We start from the raw sequence: 12,231 nt of genomic DNA, 5'->3' as shown, positions 1-12,231 counted from the left end.
AAAAGATGTTCAGATAGAATTTTACCTGTCAAAAGGCAGTTCCTGTGCAATCAAATGCAGTTTCTGAATAATATCAGCTGCCTCTTTAATCTGTTAAAACATGACACAATTATTAAAGGTCTGATTGTGGGCTATTCTGTTCCTCCCCCTCCACCATTCAGTTTTGATACATGTAGTTTCTATTTCTAAAGCTGGTTAGAGTTGATATACCCACGGAAGAGATCAGCTCCTTAAAGTTCCTGTATGTACTTCTACGATGCTTAAGGTACTTTTTTTAAACGTAAAGTTATATAGGTCAAAGCATGCTAAAAAATCTTGTTATATGTTCACACTGGGCGTGTCTGTGTAGGTGTGCAAGCTGCCTGGAGAAATATCTCATCACTGCCCTATACCGACATAGCTATACAGCTCACAGACCAGAGATTCCTCAGAGTTGGACTGCTCTAGCTGCATTCCGATCTAATCTCATGAAAATCTGCAATTTTCCATCTGGGGATAAAACATGTAACTAACACAGAGCTGACTGAACTACACCATTATATTTTACAAGTGATTAGATAAAAGTCATACTGACTCACACCCAACCAGAAGAGATCTCCGTTTTGCTCAGAAGTGAAATGGCTAACAACCCTTTCAGACAGGTCAGGAAAAGCACTGGGGAATTCTCTGCAGCTGATGAAATTAGCTGTATAGCTGTATCCAAAAAAACCTATGACAACACTCAGCATGGCAAGGGGAAGAACGGGAAAAAAGCAAATCAAAACAGAGCATAGTTGGAGTACTTCACATTCTCCAAGGAAGAAGAAATGGAAGCTGTATTAGAAATATAAACTCTGAGGCTGAAAGCAAAGATCAAGATCAAAGTCAGTTAATCATACATCTACAAAATAGGAATAGTGGCATGAATACAAAAGCTAAGAAATGAAGTTAACACGGCATGCAAATTTCTGCTCTGTCCTGGACAGAGCAGAATAGTAAAATATTATTTATTCTTCCATGATCAATCAGCATGGGAAGTGCACTTAAGTAGCACTTAGTGACTATTTCACTTGGCTGACTAAAACTATAGGGAACACCAATTTGAAAATGTGGGGAAAGCAGTTGGTTGCAACCGAAGTTCAGTGGATTTAAGCACACAGCGTTGACTGGCCCAAACCACACACAGCTCTGGGATGGTTTTACAGGCTTTATTATGCTGTCTTGGTACTGGATGGCAACTTGAAGGCCCCCTTTGATGAAAGCTCTAGCTACTACATTCAAGGAAAACTTTTGTAAGTTGACACAATGGAGAAGGTGCAGTTTATCTTGTTCTTCCTGTTAACCATGTTCCAGGGAACTGGAGTGAAAGGAAAAGAAGTAATGAAATCCTATTCTCCCACCACTTAGAGCAGGTTGGGCTTAAAACTTTTCAAGAATAGAACAAGACACACAGGTAAAAATACAGAGCATGGGCATCATGCTAGGTTGGATGTTCAGAAAAAAGAGGGGCTCTCAAAGTATATCCATTCTGCTTATTAAGAGCAGCTTATGTTTTGAACTGTCAGCTTACAATAGCCTCTTAAGTCAAAAGCAGATACGCTCCTCAAATAAATCCAATGAAACAGCAGTTATTTCTGTTAGCTTACAGTAACCTTAATACCTAACAATTGTCATCAATACTGATGTCATTAAAATAGTCTATATATCAGCAGTTATTCACCAATGTTACAAAAAAAGACACCCAACAAACACAGTATTTTCTTTGTCTCCTCTTCAGACAATAGCTGTTAACTAACTTTGATTCTTAGATTTTATTGAATTCAAGGGTCTTTTCTTATGCACAAGAGAAGCCATAACAAATCAGTTCTCCATGGTTTCTGCTTAATTTTGGACATATTTAATTTTTAATTGAATCAGGTTTCTATAAACTATTAAATTAAAATAAACAGATTCTGTAAAATACAACTTAAAGGCTATAAGATATCTGGAAAAAAACCTGAAAAATCATGAACAGATATGTCAAAAAGATAATTTTAACACAAAATATTTTTATGAACAAGTTAAAAGGCATAATGGAATAATGTTGAGTTTAGAACAAATGGAGAAAAGGATGTAAGAATAATAGTAAACACAAACACAGGCCAATGCTATTGCATGATAAACAAGTGAGCTACTAGATTATTTTGACAGTTTAATTGTTTTAACTGGAGTGATTTGCTCACTTCAAGACTTTTCAGCACAGAAGGAGGACTGGTTACTGGTAGTGCAAGGGAAATTATAAGGATTCAGAGGATGAGGACACACTATATATAGCATGGGACAAGACAGCAAGGAAAAAACATCACAGAGAAGTTAGATTGCTCAGTACAGCTAGGAAAAAGTAATGTGGGAAGCAACTTGAATGTAGGAAAAAAAGGAATTCAACAGATTTTAAGAACTGATACTACTGAGAAAAATACAAATGCCATAGGAAATACCTGCATTATAATTCCTTTCTTGCCTCTCCTTTCACAGGATCCCCTGCCCTCAACATCTCAAAGAAAAACCCACACTTGTGAGGGATGACATAGTACAAAGAAATCATAACATCTTCCAAAACACTATCTAAAACCCATATCAGTTCAAAGATCATATGACTCTGACAAAGCATTAAGGTTTTACATTTAAGAATATTTGTTACTATCTCATACCTTAGAACTATTTTTAGTTCAAAGATGCATTAAGATGCAATAGCACATGTCTAGGCAGGTTCTTTTATAAACACTGATTCTACTTATTATTGCAACTAGGAGGTAAAAAGTTACAGAAAACAGTACTAAGCCACCTTCACTGAAACTAATCTCTGTAAGGTAATTGTATCCAGAAAAATCTTGTTTGTGTTCCCACACATTCCCTCTGAAGACTGGCACTAGAATTCCAGCCTTTACATTTGTCTTCCTCCAGATTTGCTGAATATCTTATTATTCTTCAGGGTATATAAAGACTAATTTGTTTACCAATTTCCAGGTTTACCTAATCTATCTACCAGCTTTTTCAGATTCTCCCAGAAAAAGTACTATGAAACTCTAAATAAAGCCAAAGTTGAATTCTACATGAGACTCTTCAGCAAACAATACATAGTTGTCTCTAGCTTATGCTTTATTTACCATGTTACCATTAAGTGTTTTTAAAATGCATGGCTTATTTCTACTGAGAAAAAAACCAAACCAAAACAAACCTCATACAGATCTGGAAAAGGCTGATCACAGAAGAACTTCTGTTATGTTGAAAACCTTTCTGTTTTCCTTGGAAGTCAGATAAGGTTTTTTTGTGTTCTGTCTTTGATTAGGGCAAACTATCGACTGGTAATTACCATATATCCCCAGACCATGAACTGAAAGTCACTATGCTTCTTGGGAATACAAATATATGAGATGATTCATTTTCACTTCCCTGAGAGATACCTTCAGATCAGTAGAGAGGGGATCACTGATTACCCTGTTCTTGGGTTATGAGCTGCATTTCAAGCACGTATTTTTAGTTGAATATGCAAACCAAGTTTTTGCTGTTCCCACATACTGTAATTTTTTCCTAAATACAGTCATACCACTGCACAGAATTTAAGGAGAAAGCTTCTTCAAGACACCTCAAAAAAACCCCCAACAAACTAACAACTTTATTTTTTCAAACCACATAGGGAAATCTAGTATGTGCCCTTTTGCTAAAAGCTGGACACTTTTCCTTCAGTTTATTTCTATTAGCCACACCATTCAGATTATATTTGCTTCATGAACATACTCTTAAAGCATAACAAAAACAAAATGCTTGAACATTTCTTTGAAGTTTTCCTGCCCGGTTCCTCTAAATTCAGAGGGTGGAGACATAACCACAGGACTATACAAAGACCAAAGGCATGCTGTGACAAAAAGGTATCCAGGGCCAGTGGACTGACCCAACAGAGTAAAGTTTCACAAAGAAGTTGTATTCAGAAACGTTCTGCATTACAGGGTGGATCTGAGGCAAGGGGTTCAAAGGAAAAAGGCAGATATTGTATGCACTCTAAAGTTGCCCTCCCAGAGTTTCTCAAATCTCTGATAATTTCATAAAATGAAAAATGCCAACATTGCCACATTAAGCATCACTGAATACAAATGCTTTATCAGCAATCTGCAGCCTAGTGTTGTTAATTTACATTTCAGAACAATGAAACTTTAACAAGTCAGTCACTCACTGGTTTGAAGTCTGACCATGGTAAGTCATGGTAGCAGCTTGTAATTAGGGCAGTACTGCTTATTGCTTTGAACTGCTTTCATCCCGCTGACAGCTCTTACCTTTTCAGAGTTTGTAAAAACATCAGACTTCAGCTCTCCATCCAGAAACTCATTAAAGTATTTCATCAGCTTCTGAGCCTCCACAGCCCGTTGCCGTGGCGTGTTTACCCCCTCCAGTTGGTCGCCAAGGTGACAGACCTTAGTTGCTACATAGCTGATGTGCTCATCTAGTTCTTGGAAATGTTGGAAGGCAACCTGGGAGAATATAGGCACGGACACAAAACTTGTAATTTCCATTAACTGTACTTAAGAAAATTCTAGATTTACTTCAACGAGCAGCACGGTGAATGAGGGCATCAGCTTTCCAGGTGCTGTATCTCAGAACCACTAATGAAGTACACACAACTGCTTAACATTTAGTGTCTTTCTTTAAATTGTGAAGACTCACTACTTTCAGAATAGCGAACACTCATTAATGGAACATGCAGATAAGCCCCCTTTGACAGGGGAAATTGTTTTCCATCAAACCCTCTTTATTTTTATCTCAAACAGTAGCACGCTGTACCGAGAAATGTTAATAGAGCATGTGATGCTTTTAAAATTTGCACAGCTTAGCACTGACTATACTATTTAGATTTTACCTGGTTGCTTTTCTGCAGCTCTTGTACTTTCTTGGCAAATTCCTTTGCTTCCTTCTGGCATTGCTGTTCTAGTTTCTCCACCTTTCTCTGAATCCTTTCATCCATTACCTGTAATTCTTGGATATGATTTACAAATTCTTCCAATAATCTGATTTAAAATAAAATACAGTAATTATTTAAAATAAAATACAGACTTTAGTTTAAAAGACATTGTCTTCTGCAGAGAGTTTAAAAAAACCTCAAAAACCCAATCTGCCTAAAAGGCTGGTATAATCATGCCTAACTTACAAATGTTGTTTTGTTTTAAACTTTACTACCCTGACCATGTGAAACTCCATGCCTACATAAAAGCTATGTGATCACGTAAATAGTAGGCCAGGGGAGAGGGGAATACCTAAATACCAATTGCTCGAGAATGTGGCTCTGGCACAGGTACAGAAGTCCGTATGTCCTCATCTTCCCTGAGTAAGTCTTATCAGGACAAAGAGAGATTAGGCCAATACATCCCTTCAATGTAAGGGCTACAACAGGAAAGCATTTTCTAACTGTACATGTCACTGTAAGCTTGTAAATCAGCATCCTATTAATAGGCAATTAATAAATCATATTGTCTCATAATGTTGTTTAGGTTACAACCACCTGTTGTTGAAGTCAGTGTCTTCCTGACTTCACTTCTTCTCTTCCTATAACATAAACCATTTTAAGGTTTTTCTGCCCTTTCCCAGCACTTTAGATTTTTCTTTCAGACTCACATTTTACTCTTCCCAAACACAGTACATCGCAATGCATTCTTAACTTCCTCTATTCTTTTTCATTCCATTCTCAGTGTTTCTCATTTTCTCATTCCTGCTTTTGTCCATTCTGTCCCATTCCAGTCATCTTTTCAGTTTATACTTTTCTAAACATCCCAGTCACGGATGCTCAGGGAATGAATTACTCCCAGATCCTCCACAACCATAAACCTCATCCTAGTAACTGAAAACATATGAAAGATTTGAGAACTCTCCACGTTTAATGTCAAAGCAGAAAAGGAGAGAAAGCGGGAAACCCTTCCAGGGACCTATTTCTAGACTACTCAGGAACCTGCATTTTCACATATACAGTTCAGAAGCTACGCTGGGAACGTGAAGCCCTTCCAACCTGCAGTGCTGCTGAACAGCAGAATGAGCACGCTGCTCCTCTCCTGGCTCCCCATGCACAGACTACTACAGATTCTCAGCAACCAGAAGGGAAAAGCAGAACGTATTGTTCTACCCTCACGCAACTCCTTCCCAGTAACTACAGTACCTCTCTTGGCCGACATCTAGAGCTTTCTCTGAGCAACACCTAAGTGATACTAATGTGATTCTCTTTAGTTGCAAGGAGGATCACCGCATTTTCAGTTCTAACTTCTGCTTTTACTGATTGGCTTTTACCCTGCCGCTTGAAGCATGTGATCTGCCTTTCTGCCCACTGTATTGGTCTAAAAACCTATTTCAAGTTATATCTTTTACAACAGTAAGTGCCTTAAAGGCACAACTTATTAAAAAAAACTGGATTGGGGCAGATGTTTTTAACATCTTTCCTCCACTTCCTGCTTGCCAGAAACCCAAGAGCAAGCACGTTGCATTAGATACCGCAGAAAACCACAAGGAACAGAAGTATTTTTAAATTAAATGATAGTAAGTGACACAAAGCATACTTTCAAACAAAAGAAGTGCAGATAGTTTCTATTCATCTCAACAAGCTGATTCAGTTCAGTTTAGCGTTTGGTTTTTTTAAACAGGTATTGTGCCAATCAGCACTTATTCAGCAACAGTACTCAATATAGTGAGAGAAGAAAGAATGCTCCAGTAGAAGAGGTAGCTGCTGGGCAAGTTTCTCAGAATAAAGACTCTAACATTCTTCCTACCAAACAAAAGCAATCATCTTTTAAAAACAGAAAAGAAAAAACATACACCAAAAGGTCTGTTTCTTTTTGGCTCCCTGCCCAATACTAGAAGATCCCACAAGAAAAATATTTAGTTGTCTCCCACTTGTCCTGAAAAATATGAAAGTGCATCACAGAAGTTAAAACCAGCAGAAATACAGAAGATAGATTAAACTGAGTTGGTACTGGTACAAATCATTAACTATCCTAAAGTATATACTAGGCACAACTGTAGACATAAGGCAGAGGAAGCAGTGCCGTGTATTTCCATGCTTCTTCCTGCTTAAATCACAGGCATAGGATACAGATAGGCCCCACACTGAATGTCAAGGGTTCAGCATCTTGCTGGAACTCCAATAATATCACTTCTCTTCTTGCATGCCTCCGAAGAGCCAGGCTGCTCCAGAAGGAATGTCCTTTGACCCTGCTAATGAAGCGTTTCATATTTGCTTTTGAGTAACAGCTTGTCTATGAAGTTAGCAATTCCTAAACTTCTTAGAGTTCTAGCTCAGGTTACTACAAACTATCTCAAGCTGGAGTAAGATCATGTGGATGAGAAGTCACTAAGGAACAGCTATTACACTTGCTCATCTCCCAAGCTATAATTGTGTAAAAAATGAAAACATTTAAGATAATTATGTCTCTAGAAAAACTACTAATACTGGACAAAAGCTAAAACTTAGCACTATCTGAGTCACTCTTTTCAAAACAAAAGATCCAGAGGTTTGGAGTAGAGAAGCTCAGATGTTGAACACTGCCGTACAAAACCGTGCATCCAAGCTGCCAACAAACCACGCAATGCCAGCCCAATAGCCAGAGAGCTGCCTCCTTAGGGTGAGGTTTCCCAACAAAGCCAAGCCAGCTCACCACAAACAAGGGGAGGTCCTGCACCCCATCCTCCTTTCCCTAGCCTAGCTTTGCTCTCCCTTGCACACCCATGTTCCTTCTCACCACCAGTTCACAGACACACACCACCTCTTCCCTTTTCACCTGCTCCCAGGCTTTTCCAGTACCCCAAAATAGCTAACCCAACAAGGTAAAAAGTTCTTTCCCTTTTTTTTTTTTTTTTCCTCTCGTGTCAGGTTAGTTTTCTGGCATTTCAGTAAATTAGATTAGCTTATGATGAGATCACGTGCCTACAGCTAGCTCAAGATGAGCCATCACAGTGGGCAGCTAAGAGCAAGGGAGAGAGGCACAAGCCCATCTCCATTCAGCAGCAGCAAGCTGTTCATTTGATTCAGACTATACCACACAAATTCATTTTAAAACAATATAAGCCAACATTGCCCTGTTCCCGCTTTTCTTCCCACCGCACCCGTTTGTGCCTTTTGTTTGCACCAGGACTATGAACTACTGGGTCTTACAACAAGCCAGCTCTGGGAGCTAAACTAGCAAGAAACTCATTAAATTGACTTAACTATCATAGCAGTGAAGCCTCATATTATGCTTTAATCCAGCAAACCTAGTGCTTTGGAACATTCATGTCTGACAAGAACAAACAACATCAATTCTCCTTCATTCAAAAGGTCTAAATCAGAAAGTGACTTTCCCTAGTCTTGTTACTGAATAATTGGTTCAGAATAATTGGCTCATGGTCACAAATTCTAGCAATTCTCCCAAATGAAAACCTCCTTGGACAAACACCAACACTACATACAGGCTTTTTTGTTATATGTGTAATAAAACAGTGCAATTAGAGATACATTCACTTTGACCATTATGCAATTTTATTTTACCTTTTTGGATCAAAAGCTTCTCCACCTCTGGAACCTCCTCCAGGTGTTCTCCATGCCAGGCGTTCAATGTATTCATCTGCCACAAAAGGCTCCTAGCCACAGAATAAAAACTCCTTACGATGTGCCACAGCAGGTTGTTCCTTAAGCAGCTGCTTACACATTTTAAAAGCGTTTAGAAGCTTTACTACCATCAAAAGCAAGTACAGTGCTAACAATTACCCCATCACCTCTTATGTTTATATATTTAATATAAAGAACACCGTTCTTAATATGGTGGGTTTGAACATCTAGTCTATAGATTGCCAGACTACTAGCAAAGAATTTGCTGCAGTTCTGTGACGAGTTGGCTCTAAACTACCTGTCCTTATTTCCAGGTGAGTTTATGGCTCATCAGTGCAAAGTGTCTGAACCATGCAGCAGCCACACTGATTTCAGGTATTACATCATGACACCCAGCCATCAGCTGTGCAGCAAATCAAGTGGGAGAACTGATCTGTCTAAAAAATTATGTGGCAAAGTAAGTTTTCTTTGCTGTCACTCAACTCTTTGATGCAGTTCACAACATGGCATCACAAGCAGAACTGACCAAGGCACTGCCCTGTGGCAAAAACAGTGAGCGACTGCCACTGGACACTGTGCAACATCAAACTGCAGGTGCAGAAACAAAGTAGATAAAAAGGAAAAAACAAAACAAAACAAACAAAGCAAGCATAAAAACAGGTAATGGACTTGACTTTCCCAAGGAGGAAAACCAGGGCATCAGTGAAGCTAAAAACACAAGGTTACTCAAGTTTCTTCCACAGTATTTGCTGGATCTTCCACAAAAATACCACACAATGATGAACAGTTAAGATTATTTTTCCACCCAGCAGTCTTCTGAAGGCAGAGAGCTCATTATAAAACCAAAAGCTCCTCTTTTAGTTAGCCTAATACTTAAACCAGCTCAAACATTTCTTCACATGGTTAACATTAAATACCCAAAACATAGCTCAACACCCATATTTTAAAACACTAGAATTTATCACTTCAGGTTCACTGGTAATCTAGTAGCATTGTTTAAGCTGCCAACATCAGCACATCTAAGATCAGTAAGCAAATTATTCTCACAACCACCAGGACTTCATGGAAAGTGTTTAAATTACATGCAGCAATGGTTCTAAAACACAACCCAGCACAGAACCAGAAGTGGCTCTGGTTAGTAGTGGTACTTGCCACAACTCATTTCTGATAATGAAACATGTGAACATGCCACCATTGCTTTAGAGAAAGCTTGGTTTAAAAAAAAGAAAAATAATAAAAATAAAACAGATCCTCACAACTACCAAATTGGTTCTTGTATCAATAGGTCTAAAACCTTGTCTGAAGTAATAGGGAGGGGAAAAAACAGCATTATAGTATAACTAAAACCAAGGGTTAGAAAGCAAATATTGTCCGTTCAAGGTTTGTCATTCCTCAAAAACACATTATGCTCTATCCAGTCAGGCCCAGCTATTAAACAGAAATACACAATTTTTTAAAATATATGTCAACATGCTGAATCATGCTAGACAAAACAAAAGTTTCACCCTTTGAACAGATGATCCCATAACTCCTCACTCAAAGACTGAGGGGATTTGTGTTTTGCTCAACCTCCTTGCTTAAGCTTCAAAATAACTAGATGATACCACATATAAACCACCTCCCTACAGGTCACTCATCTCTAACCCAGTTCTTCCTGATACACCATGTTTATTTTCCTTTCTGTGAATCCTCTTAATCAAAAGTTATAATGCAGCGTTTTCATACCAAGTGTAAATTCTCTCCTTATGTCATCTTTACATCTAAATTTTTGGGAACATTTTTGCAGTTTTAATTATAGGTGAAATAAGCCATTCAACATAGCAACATTCTCTTCAGGGGAGTCGTTCAACTTCCTAATTACCTTATGGCTCTTCACAACACTTCCCCTTTATATGAAAATCACAACCACAATCTTTCCACTGAAGATTCCATAATTCAGCTGGAGTACCACTCTAGTTACAAGGATATCAACACCAAGCACGGGGCTATGGAAGAACCCCATATAAAGGGTGCACTGTTTACTGATGCTCTCTGTGTGTGTAGAACATTTTCTAAATTTGTCTTTTTCTTTAGATGTTCACACTAAAAGATAATTCACATACACACACGTAGTGACCTTGATTTTTTTTTCCCAAAACATTTACAGAGTTTTTCTACAAGCCTATCAAAGCCTCCTCTCCTAAGGAAATCTGAACTCTCAAAAATAAAGTTATAGTGCCAGTCCTGCTCTAGCCATTCGCCTCTATACTTGTCTAAAGCTCCCTCGAGCGCATGTGTACGCAGAGTACCTGCAGCTCCCTTCTCTGCACCCCAAAAATCTAGCTGGGCACAAGGCAACAAGCACTGTGGCTGACCCCAAACTCGGTGCCACCTGATCAGCCATGAGACCAGACTGAGCAGGCAGCAGCTCTGTCCCCTCCGCTGCCCTTCCCACAGCATGGGCACTCACGTGTGTCCCCTCTTCCGCAGTGCTCACCCCGTCTCCCAGTCTGCCTCTCCCTTTCTGCAACATCTGCTGTTCTGCAAAAATTGTAAGCTTTTGTTTTAACAACCTGACACGTCAACAAAGACTGTTAATTAGTTTTGTTAGACCTAAATAATGGCAGAATCACTGCTACGGGCAGGTGCCGTAATATTTTTAAAGAGGCATAACCTGCAAAATACCTGTTTTTCAAGAACACTTACACAGGAGACCCGCACTTTTTAAAAAATCATATAAACCCTGTTCTGTATTATTTAAGAAACAGTAACTGCAGGGGATATTATTACGCACAAAATACTGACCAACAGAAAAATAAAATGAGCTTTTTCTTCCAAATTTTCACAAAGGGTGTGCTAAAAATAATATACTTGATTTATAAAGAATAAATGAAGTTCAACAGTGTCTTTTTAAGACATGGTTCCACTGCAAATCCAAAACTTTAGTTCTGTTTCTGTATTGGATCTTCCACATACATTTGCTCTTTTTAATGCCATCTTGATAATAGGGTTACCTGTAGCTGACAGTCTAACTCCTATTTGAAGTCTCCTACCCAGTGCTGCAGAAATTGCTGAAAACCAGCTATTACAAATGTCATTTGCAAGTCCTTTGCCTGTTATCAGATGAGCCTCAACAGTCAATTTCTTCACAGCTTTGAACTTCCCTCTAGCTCTAGACGAATTAACGTGATCCTATCCATTCAGCTAATACTACTGATTTAATAACAGATATGCCCGAAGTGGATGATAACCTGGTTTGATCTGTTCTGTACAAATGAAACTAAGCTGGACCTATCCACATTAAAAGCCAGTTTAGAAGTAATCATTGTTAAATTATGTTTTCAGTTATATGAGGGAGAACTGAGTCCATGTTGTGCCCATTTTCAGCACAGATCCTTCTACACAATGTCACATATCTATACTGAAAATGACTTTCAAGTACACGTTCATGAAAACATGGCAATCAAATACCACCCTGAGTGTGCAGCTAAGGGTTACTCCCATAGCACGCTTTCATGTTCTAACCTATATGGCAGTGACTTCAAACTAACGTAGCAGGCAACATTAATTTAGTGAACGTCAACAAAACCTCTCTTGCCTTTGGAGTGAAAGGGAAGTGAAAGCAGGAGAGAAAGAAACACTGGCTTCCATATTGAAAAACATAATTTCAAGTCCTA

At 38.6% G+C, this 12,231-nt stretch overlaps 1 protein-coding gene across 1 annotated transcript in view; it reads right to left on the bottom strand.

The window, feature by feature from the left end:
• EXOC5 (exocyst complex component 5) overlaps positions 1-12,231 on the bottom strand; it is a 29,261-nt gene that overhangs the window by 15,744 nt on the left and 1,286 nt on the right. The window contains exons 2-5 of the mRNA XM_074908902.1: positions 8,516-8,607; positions 4,871-5,018; positions 4,290-4,484; positions 26-90 (exon numbers count right to left, since the gene is read on the bottom strand). Of these exons, the coding sequence (XP_074765003.1) occupies positions 26-90; positions 4,290-4,484; positions 4,871-5,018; positions 8,516-8,607 (500 nt within the window). The remainder of the gene's footprint in view (positions 1-25; positions 91-4,289; positions 4,485-4,870; positions 5,019-8,515; positions 8,608-12,231) is intronic.

The sequence above is a fragment of the Athene noctua genome, chromosome 6, assembly GCF_965140245.1.
Source record: "Athene noctua chromosome 6, bAthNoc1.hap1.1, whole genome shotgun sequence".
Lineage (NCBI taxonomy): Eukaryota > Metazoa > Chordata > Aves > Strigiformes > Strigidae > Athene > Athene noctua.
This window is presented reverse-complemented; position numbering and strand designations above follow the sequence as displayed.